Source organism: Moschus berezovskii, chromosome Y (genome assembly GCF_049115385.1).
Source record: "Moschus berezovskii isolate FMDL1 chromosome Y, NW_MosBer_1.0, whole genome shotgun sequence".
In the NCBI taxonomy this organism is placed as follows: Eukaryota; Metazoa; Chordata; class Mammalia; order Artiodactyla; family Moschidae; genus Moschus; species Moschus berezovskii.
The window spans coordinates 73857952-73880368 of NC_142489.1; the positions used below are offsets into that span (position 1 = coordinate 73857952).

Genomic DNA, 22417 nt, shown 5'->3' on the forward strand with positions numbered 1-22417 from the left:
CAAGAGAAAAACTATTAAAAATGCCAACATATGGAGGCTGAACAACACGCTGCTGAATAATGAACAAATCACAGAAGAAATCAAAAGAGAAATCAAAATATGCATAGAAATGAATGAAAATGAAAACACAACAACCCAAAACCTCTGGGACACTGTAAAAGCACTGCCAAGGGTCAAGTTCATAGCAATACAGGCACATCTCAAGAAACAAGAAAAAAGTCAACTAAATAACCTAACTCTACATCTAAAGCAACTAGAAAATGAAGAAATGAAGAAGCCCAGGGTCAGTAGAAGGAAAGAAATCGTAAAAATTAGGGCAGAGATAAATGCAAAAGAAACAAAAGAGACCATAGGAAAAATCAACAAAGCCAAAAGCTGGTTCTTCGAGAAGGTAAATAAAATTGACAAACCACTAGCCAGACTTATCAAGAAACAAAGGGAGAAGAACCAAATCAATAAAATTAGAAATGAAAATGGAGAGATCACAACTGACAACACAGAAATACAAAGGATTATTAGAGAATACTATCAGCAATTTTATGGCAATAAAATGAATAACCTGGAAGAAATGGACAAATTCCTAGAAAAGTACAACTTCCCAAAACTGAACCAGGAAGAAATAGAAATTCTGAACAGACCCATCACAAGCACGGAACTAGAGGCTGTATTCAGGAATCTTCCAGCAAACAAAAGCCCAGGTCCAGACGGCTTCACAGCCGAATTCTACCAAAAATTTAGAGAAGAACTAACACCTATTCTACTTAAACTGTTCAAGAAAATTGCTGAGAAAGGGAAACTTCCAAACTCATTCTATGAGGCCACCATCACCCTAATCCCAAAACCTGGTAAAGACCCCACAAGAAAAAGAAAACTACAGGCCAATATCACTGATGAACATAGATGCAAAAATCCTTAACAAAATTCTAGCAATCAGAATCCAACAACATATTAAGAAGATCATACATCATGACCAAGTGGGCTTTATCCCAGGAATACAAGGATTCTTCAATATCCGCAAATCAATCAATGTAATACACCACATTAACAAACTGAAAAATAAAAATCATATGATTATCTCAATAGATGCAGAGAAAGCCTTTGACAAAATTCAACATCCATTTATGATAAAAAATCCTCCAGAAAGTGGGAATAGAAGGGACATACCTCAACATAATAAAAGCTATATATGACAAACCCACAACAAACATTATCTTCAATGGTGAAAAACTGAAAGCATTTCCCCTAAAGTCAGGAACAAGACAAGGGTGTCCACTCTCACCACTACTATTCAACATAGTTTTGGAAGTTTTGGCCACAGCAATCAGAGCAGAAAAAGACATAAAAGATTCCTTTTCCAAATTGGAAAAGAAGAAGTAAAACTTTCACTGTTCACTGATGACATGATCCTCCACACAGAAAACCCTAGAGACTCTACCAGAAAACTACTAGAGCTAATCAATGATTACAGTAACGTTGCAGGATATAAAATCTACACACAGAAATCCCTTGCATTCCTATTCACTAATAATGAGAAAATAGAAAGAGAAATTAAGGAAACTATTCCATTCACTGTTGCAACGAAAAGAATTAAATACCTAGGAATATATCTACCTAAGGAAACAAAAGACTTGTACATAGAAATCTATAAAACACTACTGAAAACAATCAAAGAGGACACTAATAGATGGAGAAATATACCATACTCATGGATTGGAAGAATAAATATTGTAAAAATGAGTATACTACCCAAAGTAATTTATACATTCAATGCAATCCCTATCAAGCTACCAACGATCTTTTTCACAGAACTAGAACAAATAATCTAACAATTTGTATGGAAATACAAAAAACCTCGAATAGCCAAAGCAATCTTGAGGAAGAAAAATGGAACTGGGGGAATCAACAAGCTGGACTTCAGGCTCTACTACAAAGCCACAGACATCAAGAGAGTTTTGTACTGGTATAAAGACAGAAATATAGATCAATGGAACAAAATAGAAAGACCAGAGATAAATCTAAGCACCTACGGACACCTTATCTTAGACAAGGGAGGAAAGAATATTCAAAGAAGAAAAGACAACCTCCTTAACAAGTGGTGCTGGGAAAACTGGTCAACCACTTGTAAAAAAATGAAACCAGAACACTCCCTAACACCATAAACAAAAATAAACTCAAAATGGATTAAAGATCTAAATGTAAGACCAGAAACTATAAAACTCCTAGAGGAGAACATAGGCAAAACCCTCTCCGACATAAATCACAGCAGGATCCTCCATGATCCACCTCCCAGAATATTGGAAATAAAAGCAAAAATAAACAAATGGGACCTAATTAAAATCAAAAGCTTCTGCACAGCAAAGAAAACTATAAGCAAGGTGAAAAAACAGCCTTCAGAATGGAAGAAAATAATAGCAAATGAAGCAACTGACAAAGAATTAATCTGAAACATATACAAGCAGCTCCTGAACTCATTTTCAGAAAAATAAATGGCCCAATCAAAACATGGGTTGGCCAGAGAACTAAACAGAGATTTCTCCAAAGAAGACATACAGATGGATAACAAATATATGAAAAGATGCTCAATATTACTCAGAGAAATGCAATTCAAAACCACAATGAGGTCCCATTTCATGCCAGTAAGAATGATTGCTATCCAAAAGTCTACAAGCAAAAAATGCTGCAGAGGGTGTGGAGAAAAGGGAACCCTCTTACACTGTTAGTGGGAATGCAAACTAGTACAACCACTATGGAGAACAGTGCGGAAATTCCTTAAAAACTGGAAATAGAACTGCCATAAGACCCAGCAATCCCACTAATGGGCATATACACCGAGGAAACCAGAATTGAAAGAGATACATGCACTCCAATGTTGATCGCAGCACTGTTTATAAAAGCCAGGGCATGGAGGCAACCTGAAGTCCATCTGCAGACGAATGGATAAGAAAGCTGTGGTACATATACACTATGAAATATTACTCAGCCATTAAAAAGAATGCATTTGAATGAGTTCTAATGAAGTGGATGAAACTGGAGCCTATTATACAGAGCGAAGTAAGCCAGAATGAAAAATATCATTACAGTATACTAATGCATATATATACGGAATTTTGAAAAATGATAATGATAACCCTGTATACAAGACAGCAAAAGAGACACAGATGTATAGAACAGTCTTTTGGACTCTGTGGGAGAGGGCAATGGTGGGATGATTTGGGGTAATGACATTAAAACATGTATATTATCATATGTGGAACGAATCGCCAATCCAGGTTCCATGCATGATACAGGATGCTCAGGGTTGGTGCACTGGGATGAACAAGAGGGATGGGATGGGGAGTGATGTGGGAGGAGGGTTCAAGATGGGGAACACATGCACACAAGGGGCAGATTCAAGGCAATATATGGCAAAACCAATACAATAATATAAAGAAAAAAAAATTTTTTTTTTGTACAGTTCTTCTGTGTATTCCTGCCAACTCTTTTTAATATCTTCTGCTTCTGTTAGGTCCATACAATTTCTGTCCTTTATCGAGCCCATCTTTGCATGAAATGTTCCCTTGGAATCTCTAATTTTCTTGAAGAGCTCTCTTGTTTTTCCTATTCTGTTGTTTTCCTCTATTTCTTTGCATTGATCACTGAGGAAGTCTTTCTTATCTCTCCTTGCTATTCTCTGGAACTCTGCATTCAGATGCTTATATCTTTCCTTTTCACCTCTCTTCTTTTTACAGCTATTTTTAAGGCCTCCTCAGACAGCCATTTCGCTTTCCTGCATTTCTTTTCCATGGGGATGGTCTTGGTCCCTGTCTCCTGAACAATGTCACGAACGTCTGTCCAGAGTTCATCAGGCACTCTATCAATCAGATCTAGTCCCTTAAATCTATTTCTCACTTCCACTCTATAATCATAAGGGATTTGATTGAGGTCATATCTGAATGGTCTAGTGGTTTTCCCTACTTTCTTCAATTTAAGTCTGAATTTCGCAATAAGGAGTTCATGATCTGAGCCACAGTCAGCTCCTGGTCTTGTTTTCGCTAACTGTATACAGCTTCTCCATCTTTGGCTGCAAAGAATATAATCAATCTGATTTAGGTATTGACCATCTGGTGATGTCCATGTGTAGAGTCTTCTCTTGTGTTGTTGGAAGAGGGTGTTTGCTATGACCAGTGCTTTCTCTTGACAAAACTCTATTAGCCTTTGCCCTGCTTCATTCCGTGCTCCAAGGCCAAATTTGCCTGTTATTCCAGGTGTTTCTTGACTTCCTTCTTTTGCATTCCAGTCCCCTAGAATGAAAAGGACATCTTTTTTGGGGGTTAGTTCTAAAAGGTCTTGTACGTCTTCATAAAACCGATTAACTTCGGCTTCTTCAGCATTACTGGTTGGGACATAGTCCTGGATTACTGTAATATTGAATGGTTTGCCTTGGAAACGAACAGAAATCATTCTGTCATTTTTAAGATTGCATCCAAGTACTGCATTTCGGACTCTTTTGTTGACCATGATGGCTACTCCATTTCTTCTAAGGGTTTCCTGCCCACAGTAGTAGATATAATGGTCATCCGAGTTAAACTCACCCATTCCAGTCCTTTTTAATTCACTGATTCCTAGAATGTTGACGTTCACTCTTGCCATCTCCTGTTTGACCACTTCCAATTTGCCTTGATTCATGGACCTAACATTCCAGGTTCCTATGCAATATTGCTCTTTACAGCACCGGATCTTGCTTCTATCACTGGTCACATCCACAGCTGGGTATTGGTTTTGCTTTTGCTCCATCCTTCTATAGTTATTTCTCTATAGTTATTTATTCCTTCTATAGTTATTTCTCCACTGAGCTCCAGTAGCATACTGGGCACCTATCGACCTGGGGAATTACTCATTCAGTATCCTATCATTTTGCCCTTTGTTACTGTTCATGGGGTTCTCAAGGCAAGTATACTGAAGTGGTTTGCCATTCCCTTCTCCAGTGGACCACATTCGTCTGTGGTCCATGTGATCAGTCCTGTGATTATGATTTCAGTTTGTCTGCCCTCTGATGCCCCCTAGCAATACCTACCGTCTTATTTGGGTTTCTCCTACCTTGGTCGTGGAAAATCTCTTCACAGCCGCTCCAGCAAAGTGCAGCCGCTGTACCTTACCTTGGACGAGGGGTATCTCCTCAAGGCCGCCCCTCCTGACCTTGAACAGCAGATCTAAATAGTGATATACAAAGAATTCCATATATCAACTAGAAATAGTTACACTTAAATGGTGAAATAAAAAAGATAAGACTACCATATTTCATGTCAGAAAGTAAGTGCCTTGGTTTTATATGTGAAATTTAGAGGATTCCCAAATGCACATGAGACTATCTACACCCATATTTTCATGAATTAATTGCTGAGGTTCCATATTTCATGTGCGAAATTTTTTGCCCAGGTTTTCAAAACAGGAAATAGGGGTCATTCCGTATTTCATGCAGAGAAAATGGCATCAAAATATTTATATGTGAAATATACAGCTTTCCACTGGTCATGTGGGGAATCCAAAATCTAAAAATTCACATGTTACTATAGAGATGTACACATTTCCCTGTAGAAAAATTTACACCCAGACTTTCATGTGACACATAGAGTTTATTGCGTTTTTCATTTTGGGAAAATTTCACATGGACTTTCATCAATGCAATACAGAGAATTATAAATGTAAATAGGGAAATCAGGTATCAGTCAAATGAGAAATAAGTCAATTCTATATATTTTTTGCTCGTCCGAGATCTTAATTTTTGAATCATCAGTTCAGTTCATTTGCCCAGTCGTGTCTGCCTCTTAGCGACCCCATGGACCACAGCATGCCAGGCCTTCCTGTCCATCACCAACTCTCAGAGTTTAATCAGACTTATGTCCATTTAAACCATGATGCCATCTAACCATCTCATTCTCTGTCGTCCCCTTCTCCTGCCTTCAATCTTTCCCAACATCAGGTTCTTTTCAAATGAGTCATCTCTTCTGAATCATGGACAATTCCATATTTTATGTGTGAAAAATCTGACACAGCTTTTCAAATGTGAATAATAGAGGCTTTGTAATTCATATGAGCAAATCTGTCCTCAGATTTTCAAATGTTAAGTATACCAGATTCCATATTTCTTGTCGGAAGATTGTATCGGTGAAATATACAGAATTTTATTGCTCAATCATGAAAATCACATTGTCTTATATGAAATAGAAGATTCCAAATTTTTTGTAGCAAAAGCGATGCCATTTTTCAAATATGAAATGCAGAGCAATCTGCATTTAATGATGGAAAGCAGCACACAGATTTTCAAATGAGAAATCTGAAAATTGCATCACGATTTCCTATTTCATGCAGAAAATTCTGTGTCCATACGTTCATATAATATACAGAAAATTCCCTACTTTTAATTGAAAAATCTATCCCCTGGTTCTTATGTGAAACTGAGAATTTTATCTTTCATGTAGGACTATCTGGTGTGATTTCAATACATGAAACAGAAAATTTGGTAATGCATCCATAATCACATGTTGTTTCACATATGAAAATATATCCCTAGATTTTCATATTTGAAATATCAAATATTTCATGTCATTTTTCATGTCCATATTCCATGTCAAAATATTTTAATTCAGATTTTGGTGCATGAAGTATTCAAACTGTCATAGTTTAGGAGGTAAGTTCTGTACCATGACATTCATTAATGAAGTAGAGAAAGGCAGGAACATCTAATTTTTCTATGGACATATAGACAATTCCATGTTTCAAGGTCGAAAATCTCATCCCAATTAATATATGTGAAATACAGTTGTTGGTGATATTCTGTCACTCAGTCAGGTCCAACTGGTTGCAAGACAGGACAGCGGCACTCCAGACCTCCTTATTCTTACTGTCTCCGACATTTTGCTGAGACTCATGTTCATGGAGTCAAGTGATGCTGTCCAACGATCTCACCCACTGTCGTCCCCTTCTCCTGCTGTCCTACATCTACCCACATCAGAGCCGATAATAATTATTATTATGTTCAGTGACAAGGCAGAACCTCAATCTTTTCCCATGTATTATTTCTTCACACGAGGGTAGCCAAAGTATTGTAATTTCAGCTTCAACTTCAGTCTTTCCAATGGATATTTAGGGTTAGTTTCCTTTAGGATTGGTGGGGTTGATCTACTTGCTAGACAAGGGTCTCTCAAGAGCCATCTCTCGCACCCAGTCGCAAAGTCTCAATTCTTTGGCACTCAGCCCACTTTATAGTGAAACTAGCACATCCGTACATGTCTACTGGTAAAACCATAGCTCTGACTATAGGGACGTTTGTTGCCAAAGAGATGTCTCTCCTTTTCATTACATTGTGTCTATGTCTAGGCTTATCATAGCTTTTCTTCCCAGGAGCAGGGGTCTTTTACTTTCGTGGATGTAGTCACTGTCCCCAGAGATTTTGAAGCCGAAGAAATCTGTCTGCCACTATTTTCATTTTCATCCTTTCTATTTGCCAAAACATTGCTAGTCTTTGTCCTGCGTCATTTCATACACCAAGGCTAAACATGCCCATTGCACCAGGTATCTTCTGATTCTCTGTTTTCACATTCCAGAACCCTATAATGAAATGGACATATTTTCTCAGCATTAATTTTAGAAAGGGCTTGCAAGTCTTCCTAAAATCACTCAAGTTCCCTAGTAGCATAGATGGTAAAGAATTGAAAAGCAGAGACTTCCATTTTTCATGTATTAAAATCTGCACCCAGATGTTCTTGTTCAAGAAAAAGAACTCCTCATTCCTTGTAGGAAAAATAACTATCCTGATCTTTAGCTGTGAAGTGTAGAAAATTCTATATGTAATGTAGGAAAAAAAATCTTCACCAAATATTCATATGTAAATTGTAGAGAACTGATATTTCAAATCGGAATATAGGCATTGATTTGACTATGTGAAATAAGTAATTCCATATTTCCAGTAGGAAATTTGGCAACTGTATAGATGATGTGAAACAAAATGATTTCATACTTCATGGAAAAAAAGCACCATGCCTAGAGTTTCAAATACGGAAAATATAGAAATCCATATTACATGTAGGAAAATCAGAGCGAGCTTTTCATTTGTGAGATACAGACAATTGGAATTTTGGCCCATATTTTGCTAAATGGAATATAGACAATTCATTATTTTAATGGAGTCCAACTTCAATTGAGTTTTTATGTGTGAAATATAGAGAATTCCATATTTAAAGGAAGAAAATCTGTGCCCAGATTGACATATACTAAAATCAATGGCTAGCATTTAATAAGTGAAATATGCAAAATTCCAGATGTCATGAAGGAAATTTAGCATCCAGTTATGTATAGGTGAAATATATTTAATTCCCATTTTCATGTAGAAAAATATGCATACAGATTCTCATATGAAATAGAGATTTTCATTGAATTTTCTTTTCTCTCTCTCTTTTTGTTTTAAACTGCAAAGACTTTTATTTTTACTCAAAATGATACAGAAAATCATTCCACTGGTACTGAACAGTGGAATAAAATGAATTGACAGGATAGAGTGACAGAACTGAGGCTTTCAAACTCTGCTGGTTACGAGTAGACGCTTGAGAGTTCCTTGGACTGTAAGGAGATCAAACCAGCTAATCCTAAAGGAAATCAGTCCTAAAATTTCATTAGAAGGACTGATGCTGAAGCTTAAGCTCCAATACTTTGACCACCTGAAGCAAAGAGACAACTCATTGGAAAAGACTCTGATGCTGGGAAAGATTGAAGGCAGGAGGAGAAGGGGATGACAGAGGATGAGATGGCTGGATGGTATCAGTGATCGGATGGACATGATTTTGAGCAAGCTCTGGGAGTTGGTGATGGACAGGAAAACTGGTGTGCTGCAGTCCATGGAGTAACAAAGAGTCAGATATGACTAATGATGGAACAACAATTAATAAAGAAGGTTAGCAGTAATGATGGCTTGAAACCCTTCAGTATAAGTGAAGATGATGAGAAGTGTTCAAATGCTAGATTTGCCAAAGACTGAAATGTGGCCTGTGAAGGAAAAAAGTCAATGATGACTCTGCCATCTTTTTTTTTTTTAACAATTGGAATTGAGTTGCCATTTTTTGAGAAAAAGACTAAAGCAGGTTTTGGAGTCAGGCAAGAAATGTGCTAAATTGGAGACAATTATTGGTCAATTATGTAGAAATATCTAGGAGATTAGAAGTTTCCTTTTTAGAAGAAAGAACTATCTTTTAAAAGTTCCTTTTAAATTATTATAAGAGAGTTTCCCAGTTTCTGTCATATGAATAAGTCCTTGGTGGGATCTAGAATGCTGACTTTCTTCTAGACATGCTCAGTATACTTAAAACCCAGACTGAAAAAGCCTACATTGTCAAGTTGAGTCCCTGATTCCACATCTCTTGGGGTGTTATTTTGTTCCCTCTTGTTCAAAAAAGTGAATTGCCTTCTGCATTAAACTGAATTGTATACAGTACTTGTACCAGTCTGAAATGTACCACATTAAGAAAGAAAAGACTGGATATGAAGAATGTCCAAACTCGATTTTCAATAAAAAATGCCCTATTAGCCTAGCAGCACTGAGTTTTAGCCTTGTAATTCCTCCAGTGATGTTTTCCCAGTGGTCCTGTTTGACACACTTAACTCTTGGGGTTTCTTGTTGGACTTACTGATTTGTGACATGAATTAGAAAATTTGGTAGAACAGGAGTTCCTCTGGGTGTATGCAGTGTCCTGTAGGTACTTGATTAGTCCCTACTTACAAAATCTGAGCCTATTTGCAGGTAAAGGGATTAACTAGATATTCAGTAAGGTATTCACAGAGGTTAAAGTTTAGCTACAAGGGCTCTCAGTACCACGTTTATCAAGTACTGGGATGAAATGAGAGCTATACTTCAATTTTGACATTTGAATGATTATTTCAAATGAGGTAAATCCTCCCTAAAATCTCCAAGCCAACTTTATTTGTCCCTCCTAAAATGTCTATTACCTGACTAGGTATTGAGATCCAATTGAAGATATACAATGTTAGCTATGCACGTTGTTAAGTATAGTGTTCTGGTGACATTCAGCAGTGTTCAGTAATTAGCTGAATGAACAGGTGTAAAATTATATTAGTTATTCAGATGCTAATTTGCAGTAACGTGTGCTGCCTGATTTGGGAGGGTTCTTGTCTGAACTACAACCAGTAAGATTTGTTACTTAATTAGGAAATCATTGTGTGTGTGTGTGTCTGTGTTTGTGATTCCCACCATTAGAACCATTAGTCTTGTTTTGGTCTAAACTTTGGGAACATTCTTGGTAATGTCATTCCTATGGCTTTAGGTACTATACAGGTGACAGGATGAAATCTACCTTTCTGTGGGATGTCTTAGTTAGTGCACAGCTCTAGGCAATGCAGAGAGGGGAACATTCACAGATGTAATATGCAGCTTATAAAAGGAGATAGAAATTCACTCTCCCACTGCAAATTGAATCAACCATTCCTTCCAAAGTTTGGTAAACAAATGTGTTATCCCTTTCTGAATGGATTCACAAACAATTGAAAATGAAACTGTGCATCCTTTTGGCTAAGATCAAGTGAGATCTCCATTTTCATTGTGGAAATTGAGGGTTGAGAAATTCACATATGCAATATAGAGAATTCCATATTTCATACATGGAATTTACATGCATACATTCATATTTGAAACTCTGAGTTCTGTGTTTCACGTAGAAATATTTTGCCCGTACGGCAATATGCGACCTATGGAGAATTCCCTATTTAGAGACTGAATTCTCTCTATATAAAGAGAATTACAGATGAAGAATCTCTAAATAAGGAATATCAAAGTCAGCATCCCGCTAAGGGACATGACTCATAAGTGCCAGGGGCATTGAAGTCAGCTCATTTACTGTACAGAGGCCCTTTCAAAGTGGTTCTGTTTTCTTCCTGCCTCCAAGTGAGAACACATGCCAGCTAACCCTATCACCTCAGCACTTTGGGGCTGGGAGCAGCAGGAGGATCATCCTAAGCCATCCACTACAAAGCACTGATGCTTAAAAATTTTGTGAATACTTGAGTGATGTTGGAAAGTGGCAAATTCTGCAGTTTCAGTTCAGTTCAGGCGCTCAGTCATGTCCTACTATTCATGAGCCCATAGCCTTCAGTATGCCATACCTCCCTGCATATCATCAACTACAGGAGTGTGTTCAAAGTGATCTCCATTGAGTCGATGATGCCATCAAGGCATCTTATCCTCTGTCATCCCATTCTCCTCTTGCCTTCAATCTTTCCCAACATCAGGGTCTTCTCCAGTGAGTCAGTTCTTCACATAAGGTGGCCAAATTACTGGAGTCTCAGCTTCAACATCAGTCCTTACAAAGAGCACTTAGGACTGCTCTCTTTGAGGATGCACTGTTTGAATCTCCTTGAAGTCCAAGGGATTCTCAAGAATCTTATTCAACACCACAGTTGGAAAGCATCAGTGCTTCAGTGCTCAGGTTTTTTTTTTTTTTTTAATAGTCCAAATCTCACATTCATACAGGTCTAGTGGCGAAACCATAGCCTTCATAAGATGGACCTTTGTTGATAAAGTAATGTCTCTGCTTTTTAATATGCTGTCTACATGGATCATAAGTTTCCTTCTGAGGAGGCCGTGTCTCTTAATTTCATGGCTGCAGTCACCATCTGCAGTGATTTTGGAGATCAAACAAATAAAGGCAGCCACTTTTTCAATTCTTTCCCCATTTATTTGTCATGAAGTGATGGAACCAGAGGCCATGAACTTAGTTTTCTGAATGATGAACTTTAAGCCAGGATTTTCACTCTCCTCTTTCACTTTCATCAAGAGGCTCTTTAGTTCTTTTTCACGTTCAGCGATAAGGGTGGTATGATCTTCATATCTAAGGTTATTGATATTTCTCTCTGCAATCTTGTCTCCAGGGTGTGCTTCATCCAGCCCAGTGTTTCTCATGATGTATTTGACAATATACAGCCTGACGTACTCCTTTTCCTATTTGGAAATAGTCTGTTGTTCCACATCCAGTTTTCACTGATGCTTCCTGACCTGCATGAAGACTTTTCAGGATGTAAGTCAGGTGGTCTGGTATTCCCATCTCTTTCAGTATTTTCCTCAGTTTATTGTGATCCACACAGTCAAAGGTTTTGGCATAGTCAATAAAGCGGAAATAGATGTTTTTCTGGAACTCTCTTGCTTTTGCGATGATCCAGAGAATGTTGGCAATCTGCTCTCTAGTTCCTCTGCCTTTTCTAAAGCCAGCTTAAACATCTGGAAGTCCATGATTCACATATTGCTGAAGTTTGGTTGGAGAATTTTCAGCATTACTTTACTCATATGTGAGTTGAGTGTAACTGAGTGGTAGCTTGAGCTTCTTTGGCATTGCCTCTTTTGGACAATTCCACTCAGCAAGCAGCATCAACTTATGCTACAGAGCCATCAGACTCCCAAGCCTTACATAAAAGAAAGATGTACCTGATCCTGTGGCTGAAAGAATAATGCTGCATTTGAGAAAGACAGAAAGCTCTTTGTAGGGGTTCTGCATACCCCATCTCTTTGCATTGTAATCTGACCCATTCTGTTTCTTGGCTGCTTTGAATCTCCCTGAAAGGCCCTGAGTGCTCTCTTCCCACCACTTGATATCCTTGGGCTTGATTCCCTGGCTTCAATCTGCCAGCCTGTCCAGTTCTGGCAGTTCGCATGCAGTTTTGGGCCAGTGAGTGGACACACAGACACAGATGCACCCAACGCTAAAAGGAAATTTTCACAGATGCAGAACCATACCTTTGCTTGTCCAGGATAATGGACTTGGGTAAGCACCTCTTATTTTCTCTGGTGGTTTTCTTCCATTTCCTTGTCAATCAAGTTCGTGTCCTCTTCTATCTATAATGTTTATTCTGGAAGGTTACAAAATGTTAGGATATGCTCATGAGGAGGACTGACCTGCAAAGAGTTGGGTTGGCTGGAAATGCTCGTGGTGGACAACTGAATGAGTGATGCTATTCTGTATTCCTCCATCACATTGACTGGTTCACAGTGCCAGTCACATTGGCATGATTCTATTCCATACGCTTTCCTTCCAGCAGCCACACCAGAAATAGCATGGGGCTTTGGACCGCACTGACTTTGAGCACCTCATCTCAGAAAGCTCTCTCAAAATCATTGTTTGTCAATGACATGCTCTTATGGCAGGCCCAGTACCTATTCAGGCCCAAGACCTTCTGAGAGAAGTGCGCCTGTGCCTCCTAATTGTGTAATAGTCTGTTTGGAGATGTTTTCACTTCCCCCTCCCGCTCTGGTTATCTCCCTGTAGCAGGGAAAGGCCAAATCGAGGCCTCCAAAAGGCCAAAGAGAATGTGACAGGACTGTGTCTGAAACAATATCATGAAGAAGGTACATATGGATCCAAAGCACCTCTGCTGAAACAAGTCACTGAACGTGAAATACAAACGGTCAGGTGGCTTCCTTTTTTGGCAACACCACAGTTTACTTCTACCCACACATACACAGAACCCCCACACAGATCACACCATGGAGAGCCTGCCTACCCTGGGCCCACAAATCATGGCTCTATTGTTCAGAATGTGGCATTCCTCTCCCAAATGTTCCAAGAGGGCATGATTCCAGGCCAGGCCCCCCTAACATGCTAAATGCCAAGGCTCTCTTTCTCTTGCCCTCATAAAGCTGTGGTAGAGAGTCTCATGGTGCACATTTCACTCAGGATTACCACAAAAAAAATCAGAGATTGTCCTTCAGTGAGACTTTCAGAACCATCCCTCAAGTTCAGAGAGATATTTTGCCTCTCTGCCATCCACAGGCAAGGATGAGATCCCAGAGAAAGAAAGAAATTTATGTCAGGATTTCTGGCTGAAGAAGCCGGACATCTTTGTGATGACTGCTATTCCTTGTGCCCTAAGACTGAAAAGCTGAAGGCTCTGAACTGTTCTCAGGAACATCACTGTCCTAGGATCCCTTGATGCAAACAGCCAACCATCATTCAGTTCAAGTTATTTCTGTCCCTCATTCATCCTACAATTTATGACCCCATCAACCAAAGCATGCCAGGCTTACCTGTTCATTGAAAACTTGCTTAAATACATCTCCATCAAGTGGTAATGCAATATCTCTCTTGCTGTTCTTTGGAAAATGTTGATGCCATCCAACCTTCTTAATTTCTGTCGTCCAATTCTCCTTCTGTCGTCAGTCTTTCCCAGTATCAGAGTGTTTTACAGTGTCTTTCATCACCTCAAGTGGCCAAAATACTGCAGTTTCAGCTTCAGCATCTCTCCGAATACTCATGAACAAGATGCAGTGTAAATCTCAATCGTCTTTTCCAATATGATCGATCAAAATATCAGTTCTTCGGTAGTCAGCTTTAAGGTCCAAACCTCACATCCATACATGACTACTGGAAAAACCATAGCTTTGACTAGATGGACGTAATGTGTCTGCTTTTTAAAATGATGTCTATATTTTCCTAGCTTTTATTGCCGCAGTCACCATCTACAGTGATTTTGAAGTCCAAGAAAGCAAAGCCTGTCATGGTTTCCACTGTTTCCCTGTCTCTTTGCCATGAAGCGTTGGAACCAGATGCCAGGAACTTCAGTCATTGAATGTTCAGGTTGAAACCAAAATTTTCACTCTCCAATTTCACTTTCATTAAGAGATTTGTTAGTTTCTCTTCACTTTCTGCCGCAATGTTGGTGGCATCGTATATCTGTGTTTGTTTCTATTTCTCCTAGCAAACTGGATGCCAGCTTGTGCTTCATCCAGCTTGGCATTTCACATGACGCAATCTACATAAGTATATAGGATGACAATACATAGCCTTGAGTTGCTACTTTGCCCAGCTTGGAACCAGTCCATTGTTCCCCATCCATGATAACTGTTGTTTCATTATCTGCATAGAAGTTTCTCAGGAGGCGTGTCAGGTATTCCCATCTCTTGAAGAATTTTCCACACTTTTTTTGTTCCATAAGCTGAAGGTTTTGACATAGTCAATAAAGCAGTGGATGTTTTTGTGGAACTTGCTTGCTTTTTTGAGCATACAACGGGTTTGGGCAATTTGATCTCTGGTTCCTCTGCCTTTTCTAAATGCAGCTTGAACCTCTGGAAATTCTTTCTTTGCATACTGTTGAAAACTTCCTGGAGAATTCCGTGCATTACTCTTTGCTTTATGTGAGATGAATGCAATTGTGTGTTAGTTCAAAGAGTCTGACATTGTCTTTCTTTGGGAATGCAATGAAAAGTGATCATTTTCAGTCTTGTGGCCACTGCTGAGTTCTCCAAATTTACCTTCATATTGAGTGCAGCACTTTCACAGCATCATATTTTAGGATTTGAAATATCTCAACTGGATAGTCATCACCTCCAAAAGGTTTGTTCTCACTAATGTTTCTTAATGTTAAAGCCTTCCTGACTGTGCATTCTAGGATATATGGGTCTAGTTGATTGATGATACCATCGTGCTTTACAGGGTTGAACACTTTCTTTGTGTTTTTGCCACCTCTTCTAATATTTCTGCTTCTCTTTTTTCCCTAATATGTGTATCCTTTATTGTGCCCTTCATTGCATAAAATGTTCCCCTGGTATATTTAATTTTCTTGAGGTGATCTCTAGACTTTCTTATTCTATTGTTTTCCTCTATTTCTTATCATAGATCAGTAAGGACGATTTTCTTATAAGCCATAGTTATTCTTCAAAACTCTGCATTCAGATGGGTGTAAATTTCCTGTTAATTTTTCCCTTCCACTTCTCTCTCTCTTTCTCTCTCTGTTTCCTTTTCCTCAGTTGTTTTTAAGGCTTCTTCAGGTAACCATTTTGCCTTTTGCATTTCTTTCTGTTGGGGATATTCTTCATTGTTTCACTTTGTACAATATCACAAACTTCTGTACAAAGTTCTCTTTCAGATCTAATTCCTGGAATCAATTTTACATTTGCTATTGCAATCAAAAGATATTTTATTTAGGTTATACCTGAATGATGAAGGGGTTTTCTCTACTTTCTTCAATATAAGTACAAATTTTTTTTCAATATATGTTGTTGGTCTGAGCCACAGTCAACTCCCAGTATTGTTTTGGCTGACTGTATAGAGACTTCAGCAATACATGAACTGTAAATTTCCAGATGTTCAAGCTGCTTTTAGAAAAGACAGAGGAACCAGAGATCACATTGCCAACATCTGCTCAATCATCAAGAAAGCAAGAGAGTTCCAGAAAACACATCTATTTCTGCTTTATTGACTATGCCACAGCCTTTGTCTGTGTGGATCACAATAAATTGTGGAAAATTTTTAAAGAGATGGGGAAACCAGGTCACCTGACCTACCTTTTGAGAAACCTATATGCAGGTCAGGAATCAACAGTTAAAACTGGACATGAAACAACAGACTGATTCCAAATAGGGAAAGGAGTATTTCAAGGCTTTTTATTGTCACCCTGCTTATTTAATTTCTATGCAGAGTACATCATGAGAAATGCTGGGCTGGAAGAAGCTGGAATCAAAATTGCCGGGAATAATATCAATAACCTGAAGTATGCAGATGGCACCACCCAAATGGAAGAGGGTGAAGAAGAACTGAAAAGTCTCTTGATGAAAGTGAAAGAGGAGAGTATCAAACTTGTCTTAGAGCTCAAATTTCGAAAACTAAGATCATCATATCTGGTCCCATCACTTCATGGAAATAGATGGGGAAAGAGTGGAAACAGTGTCAGGCTTTTTTGGGGGGGCTCCAAAGTCCCTGAAGATGGTGATTGTTGGCATGTAAGTAAAAGTCATTGACTCCTCATAAGGAAAGTGATGACTAACCTTGATATTATATTAAAAAGCAAAGACATGACTGCCAGCAAAGGCCCATCTAGTCAAGTCTATTGTTTTTCCATTGGTCATGTATGGATTGAGAGTTAGGTGGTGAAGAATGTTGAGTGCCAAACAATTGATGCTTTTGAACTGTGGTTTTGGAGAGACTCTTGAGAGTCCCTTGGATTGCAAGGAAATTCAACCAGTCCAAAAGGACTGATTCTAAAGGAGATCAGTGTTGTGTGACCTTTGAAAGGACTGATGCTAAAGCTGAAACTCTAATATTTTGGTCACCTCATGCGAAGAGTTGACTCAATAGACAATACCCTGATGCTGGGAGGGATTGGGGGCAGGAGGAGAAGGGGATGATAGAAGATGAGATGGTTGGATGGCATCCCCCATGCAATGGACATGAGTTTCAGTAACTTAGAAGTTGGTGATTGACAGAGAGGCCTGTTGTGCTGCAGTACATGGGGTCACAAAGACTTGGACATGGCTCAGCGACTGAACTGAACTGATCTGAACTGAAAGAGATTCTCTATCCTCAGCTCCATTGTATATTATCAGTTTGATTTGTGTATTGATCATCTGATGATGTGCATGTATGAAGTCACATCTCATGTTGGAAGAGGGTGTAGCCAATGACAGTAACTTGTTTTGGCAAAACTGTTTTAGATTTTGCCCTGGTTTATTTTGCACCCGAAGGCCAAACATGTCTGTTTCTTTAGGTAGTTCTCAATTTCCTACTTTTCCATTCCAGTCCCATATGATGAAAATAGCATCTTATTTTTTGTGTGTAAGTCCTAGAATGTCCTACTGGTAATCACAGACCTACTCAACCTCCGCTTCACCCTGGCCAACAGCTCAACTTCTACTTTAGCATTACTGGTCATGACGCAGACTTGGATTGCCGTGCTACTGAATGGTTAGTCTTGAAAGCAAGCAGAGATGTTTCATTTTTATATTGCAATCAAGTACTGAAATTCACACTGTTTTTATTGATGAGGGCAGCTTCTTTCATTTCTCCTCTAGGGATTCTTGCCCAACTTAGAAGACAAAATGATCATCTGAATTAAATTTGTCCATTCCATTTAATTTTAATTCAATGATTGCTGAAACTTTGATCTTCACACTTGTCATCTCCTGTTTGACCACGTAAATTTTACCTTCATCATGGACCTCACATTCTAGGTTCCTATGAAATATCATTCTTTACAGCATCAAACTTTACTTTTATCACCACTCACATCCAAAACTTGGTGTTGTTTCTCCTTTGGCTCCATCTCTTCATTTTCTCTGGAGTTACTTCCTCACTGAGTTCCAGAAGTATTTAGGACACTTAACAACCTGGAGAGTTCATCTTTCAGTATCCTATCTTTTTGGCCTTTCATATCGTTCATGGGGTTTTCAAAGCAAGGATACTTAAGTGGTTTTCCATTCCCTTCTCCAGTTGACCACATTTTGCCAAAATTCTCCACTATGTCCAATCTATCATGGGTGGCCCTGCACGGCAGGTCTCATAGTTTCATTGAGGTAGACAAGGTGTGATCCATTTGAAGTTTGGTTAGTTTTCTGTGATTGTGCTTTTCATTCTCTCTGCGCTCTGATGGATAAAGATAAGAGGCTCATGAAAACTTCCTGATGGAAGAAACTGACTGTGAGTGAGCCTTGGTCCAACTCTGATATATGGGGCCATATTCAGTGAATCTTTAATCCAATTTACTCTTGATGGGTGTGGCTGTGTTCAGGCCTTGTTGTTTGAACTGAGACCAAACTATCATATGGGAAATGAAAGTCATATCCTTCAAAAGGATTTGAGCAAGCACTCTTGTATTCAGGGCCTGAGACCCCTCTGCAATCCACTTTCTGACGGAGACTCCTGGATACTCACAAGCAAGTCTGGCTCAGTCTCTTTTGGGGACATTGCTCCTTATTCTTGACTCCTCATGCACACCAGGTTTTGAATGTGCCCTCCAACAGTCTGTTTCACTCCTGTAGAAGCTGTATAATCAAATTCCACTGGCCTCCAGAGTCAAATTCCCTGTGGTTTCCAGTCCTTTGGCCAGATCCCTGGGTTGATAAAACTGTAGGAGTCCTAGAGCATTCTTAAATGTATGAAACTTTCTTTGGAATCATTATCCTGCAACTTGTGGATTGTGTACTAGGCGGCTTTATGTTAGATTGAAAGGTGACCTCCTCTGAGAGAGATTATGTCAGAAACTGCATGACCCAGGCGTGTAGCAGCTGGAGCCTCTCTTCCCTGTCAGGCCATTGCTGACCCATGCCTCTGCAGGAGACACTCAATCACTCAAATGAAGTTCTGACTCTCTCTCTGTGCAGTCACTGGGTATAGGTGCACAAAATGTTTTATTGAGCACTTTAGATATCGCTTGTATTTATTGATTCTAAGTGCAAATTCACCACTGCTACAGTCTTATTGGGGCTTTTCCTTTGACTTTGGACATCTGTTGTTGTTGCTGTTTTCGGTGGGACCCAACATTCTCGTGTCAATGGTCCTTCAGAAGCAAGCTGTAATTTTGGAGTTCTCACAGGGAAAGTTGGGTTCACACCCTTCTACTTTCCCATCTTCACTCCCTCACGGGCACACACTGCCAAAGGCGGAAATGCCTCCATCCCACGTCTGCACTTTCTTCACCTTTCTGAGCTGTTAGATAGACTTGAAGTGCCTGGACAAAGCCAAGGTCACCCTGTGTTTTCTGGATGCGTGTCGTTTCAAAATGAAGGATCCTACCTTTTCATGTCATTTGTCTCACATGATGCTATTGTTGGTCACTCGTAAAGAGAGAGTGTGTTACCTGATTGGCTGATCCGAGGCAGCACTCTCCCAGGGCCTTCCCCTAATTTGGAAAAGTTCTCTAGTGCAATAGGTTTTCTTTCTGTTCCTCCTCCTTTCAGTTTCTACTCTTTTCTGAAGGACCTTCACCTCTTCACACTCTTATTTCCAGTTATAGCCATGTCCACTGTTTCTGCAGGCCAGCCTACTTCCCACAGACTGAGGGGTCCACAGGCTACGTTTTAAAAGCCCCACACCACTGGAGTTATACTGGATTAATCTTTAAGCGTTCCACATTCTCTTCTTGGTACAAACACACATCACCACAGCAGAAACTGTGAGCTTCTTCATGTCTCTTGATGTAAATCCAGATTTGTGAATTCACAGTCCTAAGTTGTCATTGGTCATCCTTTCCTCATTCCCTGTCTCAGAGATGCATGGGCCAGTCTCTCCCAGTTTGTGGATGCCTGGTGCCTCCTACTGCTTGCTCCATATCTCGTGGTCTGTAAATTTCATCTCTGGGTCAGCTGTGATTCGATTCAAATCCACAGAGAAAAACACACAGACATGTGGAACAAGCCTACGTGGCTACACACACACATGTGCAAGGCACATTGAACCATAGGCAAACAGGGAACATAGGTGTTTCTGCAGCTGAAGAACCAGTGCCTCATATGAAATATAGAGATTTCCATATTTCTTATAGGAAAATATCCATTCTGAACTCAAATATGAAGTGTGGAGAAGTCCAAATTCCATGACGGAGACTCCCCCCAGGTTTTGATACAGTAAATACAAATCATTTCCCACTTCATGGAATCAGTTCTTTATTTTGGTATATGTTTTCAGAAATACAACAAACTCTTTACTTCATGAAGAAACAGTGGTGCCCATATTTTCACTTGTGCAATAGAGATAATTCCAATTTCATACTGGTTTTCCATGTCTTCAAAAAGCAATGATAAGATTTCCATATGTGAAATTTCCAGAACTTCACCCTTGATGGTAGAGAGTCACCACGCAGATTCATGTATGAGGTGTAGACTAGCCCACATTCCACATTAAAAAAAAAAAAAATTCCAAATTTTCTTATAATGAAGAAAAACATTCAATATATCATGGAGTAAAACAAGCATCGCCATATTTGCAAGTAAAAATGTAGGTAATTCTCCATTTGAGTTCAATTCAGTCCAGTCTCTCAGTCGTGTTCAACTCTTGCTACCCCATGAACTGCAGCTTGTCATGCTTAACTGTCCATCACCAACTCCCAGAGATTACTCAAACTCATATCTGTCCTGTCGGTGATGCCATCTAACCATGTTATCCTCTGTCATCCTCTTCTCTTATTGCCTTCAATGTTTCCCAGCATCAGGATCTTTTCCAATGAGTCAGTTCTTTGCATCAGGGGTCGGGAATATTGGAGTTTGTGTTTCAGCATCTGTGCTTCCAATGTATATTCAGGACTGATTTCCTTCAGCCTCTTTGACGTCCTAGAGACTCTCAAGGTTCTTCACCAATGCCACATTTTAAAGGCATCAATTCTTCCATGCTCAGCTGTCTTTACACTCTAAATCTCACATCTGTACATTACTGCAGGAGAGAACATTACTTTGACCAGGTGGACCTTCGCTGGCAAAGCAATGTCTCTGCTTTTCAATATGCTGTCTAGGTAGTTCATAGCTATTAATCCAAGTACCAAGTGCCTTTTAATTTTATGGCTGCAGTCAAAATCTGCAATTATTTTGGAGCCCCCCCCCCCCACCAAATAAACTCTATCAGTATTTCCATTGTTTCTCCATCCATATTTTAAGCATGGATGGGACCATATGTCATAATATTAGTTTTCTGAATGTTGAATTTTAACTCATAATTTTCGCTCTCCTCTTTCATTGTCATCAAGAGGTTCTGTATATCTACTTCATCTTCCACCATAAGAGTGACTTCATCGAGTATTTGAGGCTGTTGATATTTCTCGAAGCAATCTTTATTCATGCTTGTGCTTCTTAAAGCCTGGCATTTAGCATGTTTTACACAACATATGAAGTATGGACGGAGGTTGGTGACATTGTACAGGAGACAGGAACCAAGACCATCCCCAAGAAAATGAAAAACAAACAAACAAACAAGAAAAAGGCTGTCTGAGAAGACCATACAAAGATCTGTGAGAAAAAGTGAAGCCAAAAGCAAAGAAGAAAAAAAAAAAAAAAAAGATTTATCCATTTGAATGCAGAGTTGAAAAGAATATCAAGGAGAGTTAAGAAAGCCTTCCTGAGTGATCAACGCAAATAAATAGATGGGAACAATAGAATGGGAAAGACTAGAGCCCCTTCAAGAAAATTTGAGATATCAAGGGAATATTTCAATGTAAAGAATGGCTCAATAAAGAACAGAAATGGAATGACCTAAAGAAGCAGAAGATATTAAGAAGAGGTGCAACAAATACTCAGAAGAAGTATACAAAAAAGATTTTACCACCTATATAATCACGATACTGTGATCACTTACCCTCCTCTAGGGCCAGACATTCTGGAATGGGAACTCAAGTGGGCCTTAGGAAATATCACTTTGAACAAAGCCCGTGGAAGTGACAGAATTTCAGTTGAGGTATTTCAAATTCCAAAAGATGATGCTGTGAAAGTGCTGCACTGAATATGTCCGCAAACGTGGAAAACTCAGCAGAGACCAAAGGACTGGAAAAGGTCAGCTTTCATTACAATCCCAAAGAAAATCAATGCCAAAGAATGCTCAAACCTACCACACAATTGCACTCATCTCACATGCTTGCTAGTCAATAATGTTCAATATTTTCCAAGCCAGGATTCAAAAATGGGTGAACTGTG

General features: G+C 39.2%; 1 protein-coding gene across 1 annotated transcript in view; it reads right to left on the reverse strand.

Annotated features, from left to right (window-relative positions):
- LOC148773162 (eukaryotic translation initiation factor 1A-like) overlaps positions 1-17676 on the reverse strand; it is a 33938-nt gene extending 16262 nt beyond the window's left edge. The window contains exon 1 of the mRNA XM_088834529.1: positions 17619-17676. Coding sequence (XP_088690655.1) covers positions 17619-17676 — 58 coding nt within the window. The remainder of the gene's footprint in view (positions 1-17618) is intronic.
- Between the last annotated feature and the right edge of the window lie 4741 nt (positions 17677-22417).